The 23,395-nt window shown below is 45.7% G+C and overlaps 1 protein-coding gene across 1 annotated transcript in view; it reads left to right on the forward strand.

Moving 5' to 3' along the window:
* The window catches only part of LOC119436466 (tyrosine-protein kinase Abl-like), a 77,925-nt gene that overhangs the window by 48,889 nt on the left and 5,641 nt on the right, over positions 1-23,395 (forward strand). Inside the window, exons 8-10 of the mRNA XM_037703319.2 lie at positions 2,893-2,982; positions 11,428-11,547; positions 15,093-15,529. Of these exons, the coding sequence (XP_037559247.1) occupies positions 2,893-2,982; positions 11,428-11,547; positions 15,093-15,529 (647 nt within the window). The remainder of the gene's footprint in view (positions 1-2,892; positions 2,983-11,427; positions 11,548-15,092; positions 15,530-23,395) is intronic.

Here is a 23,395-nt window from a genome sequence, read left to right on the forward strand (position 1 = left end):
CCTAGAAATGTTCGATAAACTTCATCTTCACTTATATCATGCAGAGCAAAGCTCTCAGCAGGGCAATTGTTTACGGTCTGATAACCTGTAAGTTACTATCTGGAAGAGCGTGTTCTAGAAACGCTTGGTTAAAATGATCAACAAGCACCTGACCAACTATTTCACGGTTATTGTGTGTTAACTTTGAGGGCGTTTCCGTTTTACTTTCGCGACCGAGAACCCTATTTAGCAATTTCCATGCGGCGTCAGGTTGCTGTTTCTTTATATCAAAAAACAACCGCTGATAATATCCCAACTTTGCCGACCTAAGCTCGGCGTTCAGTTTATTTCTGAAAGTGTTAAAATCTTTCGAGTCAGACGGTGCTCTTGTACATACAAAGGTGTGAAATAATCGGTTTCTTATTAATAGCTTTCCTGTGGGCAGGAGTGACCCAAGGTTTTCTTATTCTTTTTGATGGTTTGAAAGTTGTAAAAGGAAAATGTATAGCGTATATTCGCTGAAAAATTTCAATGAACTTAGAATATGCTTTATTCACGTTTTTTATGCCAAATATAAATAACCAATCCTGAACACTGATGTCACGCTTAAATAAAAGTAAAGCATCGTCTGATACATACTGCACTGTAATTGCGTCCCTTCGACTATTTGTATAAACTCTGGGGGGGAAGAAAATCATGAAGATTGGGCAGTGGTCACTTATGTCAGAGGCTATGGTTCCCGCATCAGTGACTCTAGTTTCCGTGTTGGTAATAAACAAATCAAGTGTTGACGAAGTTAGTACAGTGATGCGTGTCGGTGTAGTGATTATATTCACAAAGCCCGTGGAAGTAATGGTGTTGTTGAAATCTTGAACGCAAGTGCTAGCTTCAAGGGTATTTATATTAAAGTCTCCACCACAGACGAGTTTCAGACTATTTGTGGAAACAAGTTGCAAGAAGTTTTCAAAAAAGTTCATAAAGTGCCCAAAATTCCCATTTGGTGGGTGATAAACGACAGTAATGATGTCAGCGTTTCGTTTCAGTGTTAGTACCTCGTAATCGTTTGTAATGCATGTGTAATCTGATACTACCTCATATTCTTTAGAAGCTTTAACATAAATGGCGACGCCACCGCCCCTACGACTACTGCGATTGATAAAAAAGTTTTTGTATCCATTAAGATGGGAGCATTGCACACTCGTCGTAATACCTTGTTTCAGTAAGCATTAAAATGCTATACTGAAAAGAGAATTCGCCTAGGAAATAGGCAATCTGGTCATGCTTAGCGAGGGCAGAGCGTGTGTTGATATGCAAAACAGAACCGTACATAGAAGAACATGGAAGAATTTCATGGGGCAACGCAAAATCGTGGTAGCGCATTTTGAAAGCTTAAACTGTACGCAGAAAGAGGGGTGCTAATTACACCGATGTTATCTTATTGAGGTTATTGAGGTCACAAGTTATGGATATGGCGCTAGAAGTGTCTGACTGCCTTGCAAAAATCCTTCCATTATGGGTCCACACGGATTTCCACTGGCAGTCCTTCTTACGCCTAATAGCCATACTGAGAAGTCTCTTTAGTGTAGGACAAAGATGCTCATTTACATAGATAGGACTTGAGCTGCCAAGTCCTAGGCTGTTATTAGTAAGCCGGGCTTTTCTCGCTTTCTTTAATGTCATGTCGCGCTTCGACCGGGACTTGAATTGCACGATAATGTTAGTTTTATCCAGATTACGCATGGAGACGCGATGGCAAGTCTCGATATCGCACTCACTGATTGGTTCTTCAATAGCATCTCCGATAGTGGACAATATGGCAACAACACTTTCATTTTCTGTCTTAACGACTCCTTGGATTTCAAGATTGGCATTCCTAGAATACTGTTAAGATGAACTATCTGGTTCTCAAGTTCGCCGTTCTTTCTTTCCAAGGAAACGTACTTTGCATTGATTGCCTGGTTCTCTTTCAAAAGCGGAGTGTATTTTGCCACTTCAGCTTCAAATCTCTTCTCTATGCGTGAATTCGATGCTCTGTGTGATATTTCGCTGCTTATTCTTCAGATCACGAATTTCATTGCACAGGTCTCTCTCGTACGCTTCACGTGATGATGTCAATTCTATCTTGAGTTCATCTTTTAGTTTCTGAAGGATTTCGTCTTTCGCTTTCGCAAACTCTTTTGACATCGTCACCCCGACAGAATTTAAGAATGTAATCCTCTGTTTGAGGGATAAAGTCATGCTTGTTTTCATTAGCTTGAGACATATATGCAGTCAAACCTCAATATAACGAACCGCGTTTAACGAAATTCGCAATGTAATGAACTATTTTCAATTCCGGATCTTAGTTCCATTGAAAACCGTTTTTTTTTTTTTTTTTTGCCCCACGATTTAATGAAGTAATTTCATGACACAGGCAGAAACGCGCCCCTATCTGCTTTCTCCTCCTATAAGTGCTTACTAACAAGATACTCTCCACAAGGAATCTTTTGGGAATTTGTGAAGCTGTTTTTACTGCTGAAACTTTAAAACCTCGAATTAACGAAATTCACGATTTAACGGAAGTTTTTCCCTGCAAGTACAACTTTGTTATATCGAGGATCGACTGTAATTCCATCAGCATCATACTCTGAGGATATGTTTCAAGCAGAAATTCTTGGTTCCTTTTGATTGCATGTGAAAAACATTTTTATATTAAAGTAACTTGTTCATTCGTTAGAAGAGTAGAATTTTGGGCCAGTTGATGATGCATATTTGAGAACGGTGAAGCGGTAAAGACGGGAACAAAGTAAGGCAAGACAGACTGAATGTACATCGGCCTCGACTCATTCTTATTTACAATATGATGATGTACTGGTCTTGACTTCCGACTGTGTTTCGTTGTTCCTCTTTAATATTTTGATGTGCTCCTTGCAGGCTGGCAGTGGGAGACCACGGACCGTCCAACATTCCAGGAAATACACAACACATTAGAAAACATGTTCCAGAATTCAAGCATTACTGAAGGTTAGTATTCTGAATATTGTAACTTAGCAGAAATCTAGTACATTCTTGGTTTTCATATTATATAATCTTAAAGTGCTTTTGTTTGTTTTGTGACAGAACAACTAATTTTGAAGTTTGTAATGTGCTGTCAGCTTTTATTTATTGTTTATTCATTTCAACTGTTGAAGCCCAGAGAACCAACATAAGGTCCTAAGGTAAAGGTCCTTGAAATCCTTGAAAACCCTTGAAATTGAAAAGTGCATTTTCAAGGCCCTGAAAAGTCCTAGAATTTTTTTCCTTCCTTGGAAATCCCTGAATTTCGTGAGCAATGCACTTGACATTGCGACCTCCTTTCTGTGATAGATTGGCGTCAATCTGACAAACTCCCCATTTCAGAAACAATACGCCGGCGCGAGCACACATGGTTCCATTTTGCAGAACTGCGTGGAAAAAAATAAAAGGCTTCGCTGCGTCAAACCACGAACGGAGCGAGATACCTGTGCCGCGCTTTGGTGCTAGCTCGGCTGGTAGTGTTTACGCTGCTTTCCTCACCCTATCGTTCGTTTCAGTCCGCGCCCGTCGTTCTGCCTTGTCCCACTTTCACTCTTGCGTGCGAGGTGAAGCTAAAGAGAGCTATAGTGGAGCAGCTTAACCACTGATGCTCACTGCCTTTGGATGGAGGTTTGTTATAATGGTTATTTATGATAATATAAGTGCAATAACATTACCGTATTTTCCAGTGTATAAGTTGCACCCTTGTATAAGACGCACCCCCCTCAAAACGGCAGTTTTTCTGGGGGAAAAAAAAAGAAAGTATACAAGTCGCATTGATGTATAAGATGCACCTGTTCTTTCGGCAAGCGATTTAAAAAAGTGAGAGTGACATTTCGCTCCGTGAATGCGGGTCACGCGCAAGCGTATAGGTGCCATATATTTCTACTCCAACCCCATTTCTGCTGTTGTGGTTGTTGCGATGCTCCGTAGAAAGTCCAAGGGCAATAACATCATCCCCGCGCGCCATATGGTGTATGTGCGAGTGAAAGCATGCGACGGTGAGCCAAATCGTGCAGAAGGGAGAAAAGCGGGAAGGCAGCCCGGGGAGGGAGGGGGGGAGGCTGCCTGTACTCTCATAGCAACTGCGTAGTTTGCGCAGCGGTGCGCGCCCTATCTTATCTGCAGATGTGACAACTTCAGGGTAGATCGGCTTGCGGTCCTACCACTGTTTGCGTTGCTGCTCCATCGTTCTCGCATGGCGCTCGGGAACCCGGCACCTCGATAGTGCGCACAGAACCCGTATCAATTAAGTCAACCAGCGCGCTTCGCGTGGCCATAACATCGGATCCGATTTTAACGGCAGTTTTTCCGGAAAAAAACTTTCATAGGTCGCGCACCGTTCAATAAGACGCACCGACGAAAAATTCAGAAAAGCACTGCGTCTTATACACCAGAAAATACGGTATGCTGAATGTTTTGGAAATAGTTGATAAACCAACCCAGCTGATACTGCAGAAGCCTGAGCAGCTGTTGTGAGTGCTCGTTGTATTAACTTTTATAATGCGGACTTGAGAAATAATCAAGACATGTTTTACAAAATTGGAATATACATCTATTTGTTATAATGAATGTATAGCAAGACTACACTGAATGGTTTGGAAATGTTTGGTAAACTTGGCCAGTTAATACTGGAGAAGTCAGAGTAGCTGTTGGGAGCATTCATTGTGTTTTGGGAACTTTTTTTTTTTGGTATTGTTGTGAACTTGCAAAGTGATCCAGGCTAGACATTATTAACATCATTGGGATATACATTTATTTCTTTTGTAAAGGGTTTATTAGAGTTCCCAGCACCTCCACCAATTGTAAAGGGTTTATTAGAGTTCGGAGCAGCGCAGCGGCAACAGTCGAACGAGACAGGGCTTTCAAGCACGAGCGCCGTTGCTGAGCAAAAGCGCTGGACCCACTAGCGTCTCTCTTCGCTACACTTTTTATTTTAGTGCAATACAATGGAATCTCGATGATACGATCACGGCTAATACGAATTTCCGGCTGATACGAATTTTTCTGTGGTCCCGGCTGAGCCTCATTACTTTGCAACGTGCTAGAGAACGGTTGTTACGAATCGATTTTCGATCCGCGTCGGTTGATACGAATAAACGCCGCCCCACCGACGGCCGCGAAAGAGAACAGCGCGCAGTCACGAGCTTTCTTCCTTTCTCTTTTGGTGCGGAGGCGCGGATGCGGCGCCGGACAGCGCGGAGGTCGCGACTGGGCGCGAAGAGTTTGACGCGGTGGCGCTTTTCTTGCTTTTGCGCGCGGCCGCGGCAGCGAGCGAAGGTTCGTGCGGTCTATCGCTTCAACGGAAACTGAGGGGCGTAAGCACAGCGCATACAAAGAGCCGTGTGGAGATCTCTTTCAAGATATGGTGCGCGTGACAACCCTGGCACAGGCGCAAAGTGCAAGAACGCATTTGTTGGCAGAGTAGAAGCCGCCCCCGCCCCCCCCCCCCCCCTCCCTCCTTCCCTCCCTCCTGCGCTGCCTTCCCGCTTTGCTCCTTTCAGTGGGAGATTGCGTCGCCAGTTACCTTTGCGCCCGGTTGCAAGATACGCATTTGGTGCCCCGCAGCACAGCGTCACCCCCCCCCCCCTCCCGGCCTTTCGCGCGACGGAAGCAGGGCCGGGCTCGACTGGCGCGCCCGGCCGTGGCAGAAGTCGCGTTTGCTCTCCCCTGTGCATTTGCTCTACGTGCGTGAAGGCGCGCTTTCACTCGCACATACGGCGCACGGTGACGATTTGATCGCCCTTGGACTCATGCTCCACGTCTCATGCTCCTCCTCCGCATCGCCTTCGTTGATCTCCTCTCCCGTCGGTGGGCGCACCTCGTTGAGAAGCGTGCTCGCTACCGCCCTTGTTGGCGAGATTGTCCAGCGGAAGCCGCATTATAACCGGTATTTCGTCTCACACGGCTGCACTGTAAGCGGTATGCGTATACATGGAGTTGTATGGGAGGGTAAACGGGAGTCGGAAAAGGCCACGTTGTAGCCAGTTCTGCACTATAAACAGGTACATTATAAGTGATCTATACTGTAAATGCTTTTTACGTGCGCGTGCCTGAGTGAGTTCACCTCCGACTCTTTAATTTAGCTAGTTTTAATTGTGTTTCGATGATACGAATTTCGGCTAATATGAATATTTTTCGTGACCTCGTGAGAATCGTATCATCGAGATTTCACTGTAACCCTATGCTGAATGTTTTGAATATTTTTGGTGAACTTTACCCAGCCTATACTGGAGAAATCTTAGCCACTGTTGTAAGCGTTCATTTTGTGTTGTGATCTTGAGAAGTTATCAAGGCTAGACATTTTTATTATAATTGTATATCACATTTATCTGTATATCACAGTTATAAATAACTGTGATATACAGTTATTTATTGTAATTGCAATAAAACTAGTCATTTTTGGAAATGCTGGAGTAAAGAAATCATACTTTGGATGCTGCTTTGAGTCCTTGAAAAACCTGTGACAGGTCCTGGAAAGTCCTTGAATTTTTGCCTTGGAAACCTGTGCGAACCCTGCATACAGTCGAACCCACTTATAATGATACCGGTTTTAACAATATATCGGTTATAACAATGAGAAGCTACTGCACCGTCAACTTTTGTACGTTTTCTATGGTGAAATAACCTGCTTACTACAATGCCCCGATGCCGCATTATCGGTTATAACGATGAAGTCTGGCTACTGGGTGTCCGTGCCGACAGGCAATGGAATGCGAACTCTTTGAAAAAAGAAAATTGAGCCGTTGCACGCTGCCGCGCATTGTTTTCCTTCTTTCTCCTCGTCCCCAGCCTTGCGTGCCTCTGTCCCGTAGCCCTTCCGCCCTTCCGAACATGAATGGGCTGCGCCCATAACTCTACGCCGTGCCACCATCCGAAACATGAATGTGCTGATAGCGCTGGGCTGGCGGAACGCCGTAAATGTGCGACGCAATAAAGCCACAACGGTGTTAGCGTTCTCCAAAACAAAGCGACGGAGTTAGCATTGCCATAGTTAGTGAAAATCGTACTGGAATGACAGCAACACTGGAATGCTTCGTGCCTATTTGTGCCTTTAAAGCCTTTATTCTTGCGTTTACCGCTGCGCATAGCACCGTGTTGGCCGCATGCCTTCATGAATGCGTAGTCACCATCCATGATCACGTCGAAAGCGACCACGATTTCATCTGCAGTGGTTGCGGCAAGCAATAGTTTCGTTTTTACTCAGTGCAAAGCTGTCGAGGATGAAGATCACTGTCTACATCGCCATGGGCGGCGACCTGGGGACACGGGCGAAAAAATAATCTGGATGTTCGCCCGGTAGTGAAAAGCGCTTCTCAGGTGAAGATGTGCGCCGCGGGCTACGCTGTGACAGAAAACGCGAGGCATTCGTTGCTGCAAGTGCTAAAGGCTGCTTCACACTACGCCGACGCGGGAATGATTTTGATCTGCCGACTGATGAGCAGTTTACAGGATGGAAAACGCTGTGGCCAACGGTTTAAAGGAAGGAAAACGCGGTTTAAAGGAAGGAAAACGCTGTCGACAATAGTCAGCAGACCAAAATCGTTGCCGTGTCGGCCTAGTGTGAATCAGCCTTAAAGGGGTTGAGACACCAAACTTTGAGGGTATAAAAGGCCTGCTGTAGGCTTCCTCTGTATGAAAGGACACTGAACATGAAGTGTTGGACACAGCAAACGCTTAAAATATATTTTAATTCGCTTCCAAAGAGTGCTTAAATGCTCGTTCTCACGATCGAGACCCATCGCTAGCACGATTAACATCAACGCCACTGTGTTGGAAGCGTAACGCGTTTTAGTGACGTCATACCACATTAGAGTGACGTACAATGAGCGGTGACCCACAGCACGGGGCAAGTCTCGAGTCTAGAGTGCAGTATAAGCTGCATCGTACGCAGACGCTGTCGGAATCGGAGCTGCCGCAGCTAGCGATGGGAACTGTCGGCGTGGGTTTGTTTGCCTGCACTGGTACAAAACGTATGTGCGAGAGCAGACGATGCAGCAGTGCGTGCGTCACAGCCTTGTCGGCCCACGTGACCAAGCTTCCTAGCCAGTGACGTCACTGTCCAACTCAGCGCCGAGAAACCGAAACCGAAAATGGTGCACATAAATAATGCGATACTAAATTATTTACCGAGAATATATGAACCTTCCAGTGTGTATCATGCTTTCTGGAGCAATAAGAAACGTTTGAAACAAACAACGCGCAAGCCAGAAATGTGATGTCTCAACCCCTTTAAGGGGGGAGGAGTAGATGAAAAATAACTTTTTTGTTCCTTGGTAGAAAGGGCTGAAATTTGGCACACATACTGTACATTGTAATAAAGAGGCAAATCTAAAATTTCATTAAGATATCTTCATTAGTTTTTGTTTTATAAGAGTTTACAAAAGTTTACAAGTTCCTTGCTCGTAGAAAGCCTGGCACAGTAACGAAACATAGTACGGAACTGGGAATACTTTGTATGTTTGCCCAAATGTCTAATCTACATCAAGACATTGTTAGATTTTTTTGTTTTAGTGCCCTCATAATCTTTCGCTCATCATGACATGCATATGACTTGTGTTTCACTGCATAGAGTCATGTAGTTATTCTGAAATAATTAAATAATGGAAAGATAAATGAACATTTTAAGACTGTCTTGATGTGCTGCACAGTTTATGGATCACAGCAAAACAAACTAGATCAAAATCGGTTCAGCCATTGTGCTATATTTTCCATGAGCGAGGTGACCGACAAAAAAAACACAATTGAGAAAACAGGCTGCAAAGTTTTGCAAGCAGTGCAGGTTCATTAGAATGCATCAGAGCTGTAATATTTGGCATCATTGCTGTCAGACATCTTCCTGCACCTTTGCCTCTTCGTTTGGTGGGCTTTGAAAATTACATAGCCTGGCTGGTCCATCAAATTGAACTTCCATTCAGTGGCGGACACCGCGCGAAGGGAGTCGTGAACGCTGCATGCTCGCGCTTCTGCCGTCACCGCTGACATGAAACGCGGCTTGAGGCGCGTCTGAATGGTGCGACCTTAGGGCGACTATTTGTCCGGTGAATCTTCGGTTATCACACTGTAGCTCGTCAACGATTGGGGCTCGCTCGGAGGCGGCGTGTCCGTGTCGCATGATGCATCAGAAACTGAGTACCCAGGGTTTGTCGGCGATGGTGACCTTCGACCCGCGTCGATACGATCTCGGCTGATTCGCGCGGCCATAAGCCGAGGCGCGGAAGCCTCCGTTGATGCTTCTTCCATCAACTGCGTTATCGGTACTGATGGCACAGGGCGATTGTCGGTTTCGCTGCTGGAGTCACATGGTGCAAGATAGCGCAGCACGTAATCCACGGTGCAAGGTAGCGCGGCACGTTCAGTTGGGTGCTCCTCTGCTTCTCCCACTAATCGCCGTATTATGGTCAAGAGAAAGCTAAAAAGCTATTTGAACTGCAGATGGAGCATGATGCAAGACTAATTTCTTTCTCTGAAATGTGCTTTCCCAAATTGGATATATACAGTAGAAAATGCAGTCGAATCTCGTTAATTCAAACACGCTTAATTCGAACTTTTGGTTTATTCGAACTGATGCTGTAGTCCCGTCAAAGTCGTGTATTCCAATGGGCAAAAATGCCCGGTAATTTGAATGCGAAAGCATTTGCGACAGTTAATTCGAACATACCGGGCACTGACAATGTTCTCTGCAGTGCGCCATATCACATGGCGGCGCCTCTGACCGGCACTGGCTCTGACACTGCCATAGAGCAAAAGCTTGTGCGGAGAAAAAAAAAAGAAAAAATGAGAAAAAAAGAAGCCGCGGCGGAAGTTTCACTCTCTCAAATGGCAAGGTTGTCGTTTCTTGGTCGCGCCGGAACACGCGTGTACATGCCGACATCTTAGCCAACGCTGCGGTTGCGGCGCAGAGGGAAGCAACAGCGGAGGCTCAGTCCAGCCAACGGAACCGGCCACGCCAGCCAACACTCGCTTCAGCAGCAGAAAATGAAACTTCAGGGAGCGGGCTAAGCTGGCGCCGGGCTGGCGTGCGCGCATGGAGACAGTCGAAGGTGAGGGAGCTATGAGGGAGTTGAGAGGGAGGGCGAGGGGAGCCACCAAAGCCACTGCCACTGAAGCAATGGGGTTGCCGAGGCCAAAGCCGCTTCCCTGCCGCCCTCCTCCCTCATCATCGACGGTCTCCGTGCGTGCCCGTCGCCGTGCCGGCGCCGCCCGCTCCCCGAAGTTTCGTTTTCTACCGTTATTGCGAAGCGAGCGTTGGCCGACGTGGGAAGTTTCGTGGTCCTCGCTCACTATGTGCTTGCACGCCCCGATATTTCACGACTCGCACCATTCGTACGTCGTGCTACAGTGCACGAATACTTCAAAAATAAGTCCTCTTTTAATTCGAACAAATTTTCGGGTCCCTTCGAGTTCGAACTATCGAGATTCGACTGTAGTTGATGCGTTCTTGTTTGTTACAGTTTCCCTGCTCATACACTCCGAAACACCCTCCCCACATAGCTTTCATAGGGTCATGTGTATTAGCTTCTCATATTTATGTTTTCCTTCCTGGTTGTTACATCTAAAAACTGCTGCGGCATACCATCGACACCACAGCATATGACAGCAGCGTTTACGTTGACCATGCTATTGCCTGAATTGCCCGTCACCTGTCATGACTGGGTACTGTGATGATGGCATCAGGATATTGGAACAGCTGAGTGTGTTGGCCGTCATCGCTGAACTCAACACGACTTACACCATTGAAAGGGATGAGGTGGACAAAGGCACAAGCTGTCACCCCATATTCACAGATGCTGTCTTGGCCCGAGATGCTTGCACAGTTACGGTTTGGCCTATCCGGCTCGTGGTCTCAGAGACGCACTGACGCCAACGTGATCTCGGAGGTCATGCCTTGCTATGCCAGCCTGAGTGGCATACCGCAATGAAAGAGAGAAGTGTGATTGCAATGGTAAGCTGCTGCTTGTGCATGGCGATTCGAAAGACCAGTGCATCCACTTCCCTCTCTCACGGTGGCGAGCCACACAGGCTGGTGCAGCCAGGCGTGGCCTTCGAGATTACATTGAAAGTCACGCCATGCAGGCTGCCGAGGTGTCTCAACAGGCTAGGGGCTAATAGTTTTTTGCCACCTCATTTCGAAGGGAATGCAATTGGAAATCATGGCTAGTTCAAATCTGAAAGTTCAAATAATTAAGTCTTGAATAGATTTTTCAGTGTTAAAAATGACAAACCTGTGATGTGCCTTGTGATGTAGTGAATTTGTACTTGGTTGTTAATGGCAGAGGGGTGAAAGAATGGATTGCAAGAAGAATCATTGCAAAATAGAGCCCCCTATGTTATTTGCAAGGGTTCGGTTATGAAAAGCGTGCCTAGTTGCATGTCAACACGGGCTTCTTACTGTGGACTATTTTTGCCTTTTAGAGGTGGAGCGACAGCTGGAGAAGCAGTCACCAGCTATGGCATACAAAAAGCATCCAGGGAGCTCGCCAACGATTGGAACCATGACCGATGATGATCAAGAAAATAGAGCACCTGACACAAGTACGTTTGCTCAGCACATGTGACCACCTACAAACATTAGGGGACAGTAAATGTTTGTAGTTGGGCTTTGAGTGCTAAAGCATTCTGCAAAAGGTTGTAGTAGCATGACCTTTCACATAGCAAATTAAAGTACAGGAGATTTTGTTGGTGTAAAAAATTTTTCTAAACCCAGATACAGGGTTTTATTTCGTGAACTGAAAAAGTTGAGAAGCCGACAGTGCTCTTTCCTCCATCTTGCAGCTTAAAACCAATGCTTAATAATATAATTACATTTGAACCCTCTTATAATGGCCACATTTCACTGCATTTACAATTTGTCGATCCTGCCTATTAAAACTTCGTCCAGGTATAATGAACAATTTAAAAAGCACCATACTGTTACAATGAACAATTCAAACCAGGTCGCAGTAAAAATAGGGTGCACGCTAAATTCCGAAGCTTGGAAGCGTGCCCCCCTGCTCCAGTCCACCCACGATGAAAGTATGACTGCCGAGATGAGCGAGCGCCATGCACGTATTTCAAAAAGCTGCAAGGAAAGACATTGTTTTTGATCATGCTAAGGTAACCATGATTTTAAAGCATGTCTCCAGCAAGGATCACGGCGAGACAGTACAGTGTACGACAGTGGCCAACGTGATAGCACGAGCACGCGCACCGCTGCTATCTTAGAGATAGCGGCGGCGGCACTCTCATTCTTGCGCATCCGTGTGGCACCGTGTGCAGTACGCCTAATTGGATGACTGACTCAAGTGGTGCTATCTGATCGTTGCTGCTCATATTCACGTGGACGAAGTCAGAGTCAACACGGCACGTGCCGCTGCCACGCTAAGTTGCAATGAGTCGGCGGTTACTACGCCGTTATCAGGAGATCACGGTTCATCGATGCTTCTTTTACGTCGTTACTGATAATGGTTCGCAATGGCGCTCCACCTTTCGAACTTCCTACTTTCTCAGCCGAATCAACATAGTAAATGTAACTTCGCATCTCTCAGCGTGTATGTGGCTGATGCTGCAGCCGTAACGGCAAGACCTTTGCAAGAATGCTGGCATGCAGCAGCAGTAGTTCCTGCTTCCAACCAACTAGAACGCTTCGCTATCATATGCAGAATCTACTGTTGTCCCGCTGATAGGGAAATATATCACTAGCTCTCGAGAAGAAAAAAATGCTGGCAGCTGCACTTGTAGTTTTGAAATCACAGGTGATCGGAACTGGCCGGGCACCATTTTGAAAATGCTACGACACCGCATTTCATTCTTAAGATGACATTTTTAACGGAAACATGCAGCTAGATGCGAGAAAGTGAGGGGAACAAAAATGAAGATTCTGAAAATCCGATTTTTGGATCAAAGTGGTGTCAAATCGTTACTGCTGATGCCAGCTTCAGTGTCATCAATTTCTGTGCGTTTTAAAGGGTGAGTTGGCATAAATGAATTGCTGATACAATGACCACTTTTCGCAGAACTATCAAGTTTGTTATTAGCCCCGAGACGTTCTCCAGGCTAATAACACATGACAAGCATTTCAATGTGTGCAAGGGCATGCAGCGGTGCGCTGCATGTCAGAAGATGCGTACATTTAGGCTTAACATTGTGATCGGTATATCGGACCATTTCGCAGCGTGAGTGACATGTGAAATTTGTTTGCGAAAATGGAATAAACTTAATTTGCGTAAAGACACCCTTTGTGGCACGTGGTGCCTAGAGCGCCAGCTTGATGACTGGTGCACAGAGCAGCATGGAAAAAAAAGCCACTTGTCTCAGTATTATTGTGAGTTCTTCATCAAGAGCGATGGCCTTTGAGATAAAAGATAACATGCCAAACCGTAACTAACTGAGGCCACACACAGACAGGGAGGCAGTGGTATTTTGGTTGGCGGATCCAGAGGGATTATGAGCCCACCTCCCCCCCCCCCCCTCCCTCCACCTCTTCCCTGAAAACATGCAGTAGTGAGCGTGCAGCAAGACCCCCTCCACGACTTTTTTTTCCATTCTCTGTATTCTTTAATGAGCCCTTATCTCTCTCTAGCACTCTGGGAAAGTTGGTGGGGTTTCCCTAGGCTAGAAAGCTTGAGAAACCCTAGTCTAGCCCATGTGCATGATCTCAGGCCTGATCGCCTGTGAAGACTACTCGTATAAAGATTTTAGGAGCACTCTTCCCATGACGCCTTGCCACCGGGCACCATACCAGCTGGTGGCATATTTTTCTCACAGCCACACTGCCTAAGCCTAACGTTGGATGAGCAATGCTTCCTTGGTAGTCAATGACCTATGTTAGTTTGATGTCGCGTCAACAAAGATCTCTTGGCAGCGGCTGTACGGGACTCTAAAAGTAAAGAAATTGCCTTTCCAATGGCAGCAAGGGTGTGGCGATTACTTGAGTGGCGGCAGCTATGTTTGCGATATTGCTCGCGCAGATCACATAAAAAAATCGAGAGACACACCATTTGGCTGGTAAAATTTTTGTTGCCATAATACATAAGTCCTAACATTGGTGCCACAATAAAGTCAGAATAATCGAGCAGATTCAAAAAATCAGTCAGCGACTATAATGCATTTTAAGATAATGGCATTAATGTTTGCAATTAATTCTTTTGGGACAAGGAAGTGTGACAATTCACTTCATGAAGCAAAAGCTACAGTTCACCCACCATTGTCTTACATTCATAAATAAAGTGAAACCAGCAAACCAGTTGGCTTACAGTTGAACGGCTGGAAATGGAGCAAGTTGGTAGGGATTCATGGTGTGGAAAGGCAGGCATGCAAACGCAGACGCAAATAGAATGAGAAGAACAACACGACTGCCATTTGTGTTTGTGTTGCCTTTCTCGTTCTACTTGTGCCTGTGTTTTGCACGCATGCCTTTCCACACCATGGCGTAGAGTTAACCTACAGTGGCTTACAGGTGAAAAGGACGTGTGCTGGACTTGAAATAAGTCAAACAAAGGCCACGAAAAGGTACACAGTTAACTTCTGGTAATTGAACTTCATCCAGACATTATCCTAGGTTTTGAACCAAGAGGGTTTGAAAAACATTTGCACCTTCTTGAACTGTTCTGTGCCATAATAAAAGGAGTGTCAAATTTACCAGTGTCAAATTAATCGAAGTCTGATGTATTTAGCGAACTAGATAAGCCGAGAAAAGTGGCCTGCTGGGCTATAGTAATTGAGGTGAAACCAGCAAACCAGATGTGAGCACAAGAAGTACACAGGGAGCAGGCTTGACCTACAACTCACTTGTTGGCCTTAAGTGCATCCTGATCATTCACTCCTTCACTTACCATATATCAAGTCATCCAGAAAAGGACTGTTATTACTCCTTTGCTAACAGTTCTTACTCTTATAGAAGACATCAGACATGAATGCAGGATGACTACAATGCTTTTAAAAAAGTAAAGGTGACTGGCCCTTAGGAACTATATTAGGTGCGATGCCAGCACCAAAGTACCTTTATTCCTTTAAATTGCACAGATGACGAGCTGTCCATTCAGAGCTGCCTGTTCTTTTGGAATTGTGAGGAAGATAACCTGGGATGCTGGCACGCCCAGGTAACCAGGCAGTGGTGCCCACCAAGCCAAGCCAAGGCCTGCTGCAGGTGAAGTCGAGCACAGTACAACTGCGCCGGCCGGGTCCTCGCAGCAAGCAAGCTCCTGTTCCTCCAAAGCGCACCAGTTCCTTCCGTGACAGCACCTACCAAGACCGCAATCCTGATGATGAAGATGGCGATGAAGAAGAACTTAATGGGGGCCTGGAACGGGTGTTTGAAACAGCCGGTGACTGCAGTGGTCCTGAGGCCAAGCAGTCAACACCTGACACGGAGGAGTCTGAGCTGCATTCAACGACAAGTGTTCCAGACGTCTCCCAGCAGCTGCTTAACACCAAGCCACAAAAGCTGAGGAAAGCACGCACATATCCTCCCAACTTGCAGCCACAGAGGACTGGAAAAGATGCAAATGTTGCCTTGTCTACAAAGCAGGCCAAAAAGGTAAAGCTTTTCTAGCAGTGCAAGCTTTGAATTTGTTGGACTTCATTATTTGAAAACACAATTGTGAGCGTTGTAGTTTAGACATGCAAGCACACAGCGATAGGACCTCCTTTTTTCTTTTCCATATTACCCGGACTTCCTTCAGAGCCCAGGGTAAAAAACATAAAACATAGAAGTCATGGCAGCAACTTTGTTGGGTATTTCTGAACACACACTACTATGTTTCCAATATACAACTTATGCTTGAAACCAATGACCTTATTTACCGTATTTACTCGATTGTAACAAGATCTTTTTCATTATTTTCATTATTTTAGTTGCTTGAACTCTACCCTCGCGTTACATTCGAATAATGGTAAAATTGACTATTTTAAAACAAATATTCTAAATCCCGCGGTTTTTAGCATTACGTTGGCAGCCTGTACCTTTACACTGGTTAAACTGACAGCATCGCATACTCGATATCTGCACTTCACAACGCAATGGAGGCACCCAAACTGAAACTGCGTTCTGTGCAAAGCGCACCGCTGATAAGCAGCCGAGCAAAAGGCTTCTCCATCGCCTAGGCAACCACCGCGCACCCGCATCGTACTGTCGCCGCTTTTTTTTTTTTTTTTTTTTTTTTCGCGCTGTGTCTGATGCTCTTCCTCCGCATTGCCTTCCTTGCTCTCCTCTCCCATCGGCGGACGCACCTCGTTGAGAAGCGTGCTTGCTACCGCTCTTGTCGGCGGGATTTTGCCACGGAAGCCGCATTATAACCGGTTTTTCGTCTCCCGCGGCTGCACTGTAAGCGGTATGCTTATACATGGAGTTCTATGGGAGGGTAAACAGGAGTCGTAAAAGGCCGCGTTGTAGCCAGTTCTGCACTATAAAAGGTTACGTTATAAGTCCGTCTATACTGTACCATGTAAATTGGTTGTCAGTCCCTTTAAATGCAAGACTGGTGGGAAAGGCCCTGTGGACCTAGTAGTGGCCTGGTACTGCACCTGAATGAAATGGTTGTGTCGTCTTTTAAGAAGTACTGCAAGAGTGGCGCTCTTTGGCCAGAACTGTCCCTTGCGCCATAAAAACCCAATAATCAATCATTTTAAGAAGCTGCTTAATCTCAAACTAGCTCGACGGCACGAAGATGACTTGATTCTTGATTTTTAGTTTCGCTTTCACGAGACTCTGCTTGTTTCGGCACCGAACCCCTCGGAGTATACGGCCAGCAGCACTTTTGGCATTGAAAGCGAGCCTGGCACTGCACCAGAAACACATGTCGGCGACGCTTTCGGTTCTGAGTCACGCAAAATTGCATGGAAGTAAAACTATCTGAAAGTGATCGCCTGAGAATACAGCCCAAGAAAAGCTCCGTCTCCTCCTCAGACGACGACGATGAGTGAAGGGAACTCATTTCCGACTTTGAATTCAATAAATGTACCCTCTTTCTTCTTTGTTTTTTTCCGTTCACCTCACAATTAGATTCACGCATTATTTTTTTTTTTACTTTCACGTGATTGGAAAGTCTAACCTTGCGTTGCAATTATGGTCGCGCTACATTCAAGTAAGTACAGTACCTGTGTTTACCTTAAAAACCCGCGTATAATACGAGGTTTTTTTCTCAATTTTACCATGTAAAATTTCTGCCTCGTATTATATGCGGATCCCAAAGTTTCCAGCCTAAAATTTGCAGTTTCAATTTTGTTTTTGCTCAGTGCTATCATCATCAAGACTCGTAGCGGAGGATGCGTTGTCTTGCGGTGGCGTCGGTAGGCTGCTGCTGCTTCCAACGGGTGCCATTTTGACCACGCTAAGAATCTGCACGTTCGCTAGTCTATCTCGCACGATGTCGGGGCCACGAAAGCAGTACCTAGCTGCCTTTAAGAGGAAAGTTAATTTAGCTGCCGAGACCATCGGAAATTGGGCCGCAGGGCGGCACTTTGGCATCACCGAGGGCAGCTTTCACGGCTGGGATGATATCCCAGTTGCAACCGCTGGACGTTTGCATTAACGAGCCTTTTAAAGACCGGATCAAGTGCTGCTACCAAGAGTAGATGAGGTCGGGTGACCCGGAAGTAACGGCTACCGGACGGCTGAAACGGGCCTCTCCAGTGGTGCTTTGTAGCTTGATTACGGATGCATGGGCCAGCATCCCTGAGGAGCTCGTCAGTAGCTCTTTTAAGAAATGCAGCATTGCCAACGCACTTGATGGCGCTGAAGATGACTTTCTGTGGGAAGGTATCTCCGACAAGGGGCTATCGGGAGACAGTACCAGTGAAGCAGATGAGGACTGAACGTTAACTGCAATGCAAATAAATGCTTTCTGTAAGTTTTCCTCACTCGCATTATATGCGGATGAAAACATTTTTTTTCGTTATTGCTATCCCTAAATAACACCTCGTATTATATGCGGGTTTTTACGATAATGCAGACCTTGTTTCCAAGAAAATGGGTCTGAAAATTGCCTGCATGGGGTATATATAATCAGATACGAAGCCAAAATCGGGTTCACGGTGTTGGCAACAGCCTACCATCAGATCCATCACATGCAGCGTCATCACCATCACAAATTGGTGACAGAGCACGTTTTTATGAAGGTTGCTGTTGGTTCATTTTGTGCTCGACTACGATCAAGAGCGTTATTCTCGACCAATAACTTCTGGAGATACCATCACTTTTGCGAGATTTCGTGCGACTCGGCAGCGAATGCGTCTGGCCTCTAGCGTTTCTGGCACTGTGTCAGAAACGCTATCAGCCGCACGTTTCAGCAAGTCCGATGTAGTCTCACAAAAATTATAGCAGTATCAAAAGTGATCACTCAAGAATACAGCCCCTGTGTACTTGATATCTGTGGCCAATGAAGCGCAAATGAAGATGCTGACGCACCGCTTTCATTATGAAAGCTCATAAAAAAAAATTCCCATCTGTGAAGGTAAATTCTGCATGCCTCGTTCTTTCTGATTGTGAACATGAGGGGCATGCTATATTTTTCTTGTAGGAATCGGTGGTGTGTTACATTCTGGTGCGCGTTAATTTTCCGACTTTAAGCCCGCGAAAATTTAGTGCGCATTAAATTTGGGGGTGTGTTAAAATCCAGTAAATAATACTGTAATTAAAATGTCATTAATTGAACTTCAATAAAAATCCAATCTCACTTCAGAAACGTCTAACTCAAGGCTACGATGAACAATATATCATTGATCTCATTTGCCAAAGATTAACTACCTTTAAAGAAAGAAAATTTTGGTTCATGTTCAATTTTGGTTCATACCCAGTACATACTTGAAATCTACAGTACTAAGTCTTCTTTTCTGACATGAAAAGAAAGTAGGGTGTTTTCAGATAAGTTCGGCCGGGCATGTCCGGTAGTTTTTTTTCTCCCCAATCATAGTAGTTGTACAGTAGAACCCCGCTGCTACGTTCCCGGGTGCTGCATTTTCCCGGCTGTTTCGTCGTTTTCGGCCAGTCCCAGCACATCTTCCATAGAACCCAATGCATTGGTAACCCCGCCGTTGCGTCGCAACTGTGGGACCGTTTCCGCATCATACGTTGTGAACTGCCACCCCACGCCGGCCCGAGCGGCCATTTTGACTTTTCATGTCGCTTGCTTGGTGGCTTGACAATGGCATTGGCCACCCAAAGTGCAACACCTATGACATATTTTCGGTTCCCGCCAGTAAAAGCATGGCTTTTGAGATTCGTTTGCTATCTAACGATGGTGTGTATGACGCATTGTGGCCCTAAAATTGGTTTTGTTGCATAGATGTTTCATATACAGTCCAAGGGCGATAACGCCGTTGCCACGCGCCGTATGCTGTATGTGCGAGTGAAAGCGTTCGACGGGAGCCGACGACCGCATCTAAATCTCGCGCGCACAAGAAAGAAAAGCAGGGAGGAAACACGCCTTCATCCGTTGTGCTCGAGCATCAGCGAAGGGGGAGGGAGGAATAGTGGGCGGCGTTGTACGCAGCTGTGGCATCAGCTGCGTACTGCGCGGCGGCGCGCGGTCGTGCGGGCCGTATCTTAAAAGCGATCTGCGTTAGGGGCAGAGTCAAGGCAGTGTAGGTGCGTCAGCGGCTCGTAGCTTTGTGCGTGCCGTATGTCTTGGCGCTCAGTTTGCATTGAAGCGATAGACAACAGCACGAAGGTCACTTCTCTCGCTGCTGCAGTGGCGTTTCCTCACGCCAGCGTTTGACAGCACGTGTCTGTGCTCATTGAGTGTGATGTGTTTATGTTTGCCTGTGGGCATTGACACCATGCTTGTTAATATAGTTAATAACAGGGTGCGTACAGGTCCTTGAAATCCTTGAAAACCCTTGAAATTGAAAAGTGCATTTTCAAGGCCCTTTAAAGTCCTGGAATTTTTTTTTCTTTGAAAATCCTTGAATTTCGTGAGCAATGCACTCTGATATCGACATTGCGACCTTGTTTCTGTGGTAGATTTGCGTCGATCTGATAAACTCCCCATTTCAGAAACAATACGTCAGCGCAAGCACACATGGTTCTGTTTTGCAGAACTGCAAGTAAAAAATAAAAGGCTTCACCACGTCAAACCGTGACTGTAGCGAGGGACCCGTGCCGCGCTTCGGTGCTGGCTCGGCTGGCAGGGTTTACGCTGCTTTCCTCACCCTATCGTTCGTTTCATTCCTCGCCCGTCGGTCTGCCTTGTCCCACTTTCACTCTTGCGCTCGAGGTGAAGCTAGTGAAGCTAAAGAGAGCTATAATGGATCAACGTTACCACTGATGCTCAGTGCCTTTGGGTGGAAGTTTGTTATAATATTATTTATGATAATATGTATAAGTGCAATAACATTACCTATGCTGACTGTTTTAGAAATGTTTGATGAACCTGCCCAGCTAATACTGAGAAGCCTGAGCAGCTGTTGTGAGTGTTCGTTGTGTTAACTTTTAATATTGCGGACTTGAGAAATGATCAAGACATGTTTTACAAAATTGCAATATACATCTATTTGTTATAATATAATGGATGTCTAGCAAGACTACACTGAATGGTTTGGAAATGTACGGTAAACTTGCCCAGTTAATACTGGAGAAGTCAGAGTAGCTTTTGGGAGCATTCATTGTTTTTCGTGAACTTTTTTTTTTTTTGGTATAGTTGTGAACTTGCGAAGTATTCAAGGCTAGACATTATTAACATCATTGGGATGTACATTTATTTCTTTTTTATTTTAGTGCACTAACCCTATGCTGAATGTGCAACATTTTTGGTGAACTTTACCCGGCCTATACTGGAGAAATCTCAGTCGCTGTTGTAAGCATTCATTTTGTGTTGTGATCTTGAGAAGTTATCAAGGCTAGACATTTTTATTGTAATTGTGATATACATTTATTTATTGTAAGTGCAATGAACCGTCATTTTTGGAAATGTTAGAGTAAAGAAATCCTACTTTGGATGCCGCTTTGAGTCCTTGAAAAACCTGTGACAGGTCCTGGAATGTCCTGGAATATCCTTGAATTTTTGCCTTGGAAACCTGTACGAACCCTGTAATAAGCGATTGTTTTCAAGATTATACGGACGATAAAAATACTATCCTTACTTTGTATAGCTATCTACTAATGTGCTATCGCAATCGATGCTTTGGCTTTCATTCGAAACTACCACTTTTTTTCACACGTAAGAATTAAAAATAATATTGTGAGCAGTTCAACACTACTCTCATTTCTAAATTTTTCCTGTTTCTCGGCTCTTGCGTTTCCCAGCTCTTCCGTTTTTTTTGTTTTTTTTTTTTACGATCTCGTGAAAAATGTATCAACGGGGTTCTACTGTATTTTGTAATAATTGGAATCAATGTTATTGACCTGAACTATATCACTAAATATTTTTAAAGCCGTAGCCTCAACACTTCTTATTCGGGAGCTTAACCAGAATGCGGATTCAGCTAAATTCACAAAAAAAACGCTTCTGTCTGACCGGGAGCTTCCATGTTTTATCATGAAAACAGATTTTTTTTTCTCTCAAAAATTAAGATTTATTTCGTCTTTCTTGACACTCACACAGAGTGTCATATATATTTTTGATCAAAATTAAAAATGATCTGAACACACCCAGTAGTAAATTTTGTATGTACAGTAAAAGCTCGATGATACGATCACGGCTAATACGAATTTCCGGATGATACGAATTTTTCTGTGGTCCCGGCCGAGCCCCATTACTTTGCAACGTGCTAGAGAACGGTTGTTACGAATCGATTTTCAGCCTGCGTCGGTTGATACGAATAAACGCCGCCCCACCGACGGCCGCGAAAGAGAACAGCGCGCAGTCACGCGCTTTCTCTCCTTCTCTTTTGGTGCGGAGGCGCGGCGCCGGACAGCGCGGACTGCGCGACTGGGCGCGAAGAGTTTGCGGCGGTGGCGCTTTTGGTACTTTTGTACTTTTCCTCCTTTTCTGCGAGCCGTCAGATGGAGTGGCTGCTGCGCTTCGGGCCGCGTTCTTCGTGTTTGCGCCATTTTGCCTAGTCGCAGCGAGCTATGTCTCGCAAGCGGAAAGCACTCTCCTTTAAAGAGAAATTAGACATTCTTCGAAAGGTCGATGAGGATCCCAAGAGGAAGCGGACGGAGTTGGCTAAGGAGCTAGGCCTCGCAACGTCAACACTGAGCACAATTGTTGCACAGCGAGACTATCATGAAAAACGTGCTTTCGTTCAACGTCAACGCGAAGCAAGCGAATTCGAACAAACACGCTTATTTCGAACATACCGCGCACCGACAATGCTCTTAGCAGCGCGCCAAATCACGCGGCGGTGCCTCCGACCGGCATCCGACCGGAAATTTCCTTCTCTCTCAAATTACAAGGTCGCCGTTTCTGCATCGCATCGGAACAAGCGTGTACGTGCCGACTAGAGTGTTCTAGACAACCGTATTCTAGCACACACTAGTGCACGTCTCAGCCATGCGGATAAAATGGCAGTGAACCCTTCTCTATTTTCTAGTCACTATGCTGACCTTGCACGCTGCGGCAGCAGCGCAGAACGAAGCAGCGGCGGAGGCACAGTCGGGCCAACGAAACTGCCACGCCCGCAAACGCTCGCTTCCCGATAACGGCAGAAAACGAAACTTCAGGGGGCGGCTAAAATAAGCTGGCGCCAGCACGGCGGCGGGGGCGCACGGAGTCGAAGGTGAGAGAGCTACAGGGCGTTGAGAGGGAGGGCGAGGGGAGCCACCGAAGTGGCGGAGTTGACGCGGCCAAATCCGCTTCCCTGCTGCCCTCCTCCCTCACCTTCGATGGTCTCCGCGCACACCCGTGTGCCGGCGCCGCCCGCTCGCTCCCTGAAGCTTCGTTTTCTGTCGTTATCGGGAAGCAACCGTTAGCCGGCGTGGGCAGTTTCGTGGCCCCCGTTTGCTATGCGCGTGCGCGCCGCAATATTTCACGACTCGCACCGTTCGTGCATCGTGCTATGGTGCACGAATACTTCAAAAATATGTCCTTTTAATTCGAACAAATTTTCGGGCCCCTTCGAGTTCGAATTATCGAGATTCGACAGTAGTTTTGATTGTGTTTCGATGATACGAATTTCGGCTAATACGAATATTTTTCGAGACCCCGTGAGATTCGTATCATCGAGCTTTTACTGTAATTTCTTATGACAGACATTGAAAAGTATTAATGTGCTGTCATTCAAGTAATATTTTAAGGTTTCTTTACTTTTTGTGCCAGTATTCTTTTTGACAATCATGCATCATCTAGCCCAGCAAGGAGTACTCAGACATGGTACTTCAGAGATTGACATCAGTTTTGATGTCTTGATAACTTGGCACTTAAAGGAACTGGCAACCAATATTTATGGCACCCATTTTTGTTTTAGTCGGTCAGAGTGTCCATACTGCAGTCACAACACAGAACATCGTGGAACATTTTTAATGATT

Source organism: Dermacentor silvarum, chromosome 1 (genome assembly GCF_013339745.2).
Source record: "Dermacentor silvarum isolate Dsil-2018 chromosome 1, BIME_Dsil_1.4, whole genome shotgun sequence".
NCBI lineage: Eukaryota > Metazoa > Arthropoda > Arachnida > Ixodida > Ixodidae > Dermacentor > Dermacentor silvarum.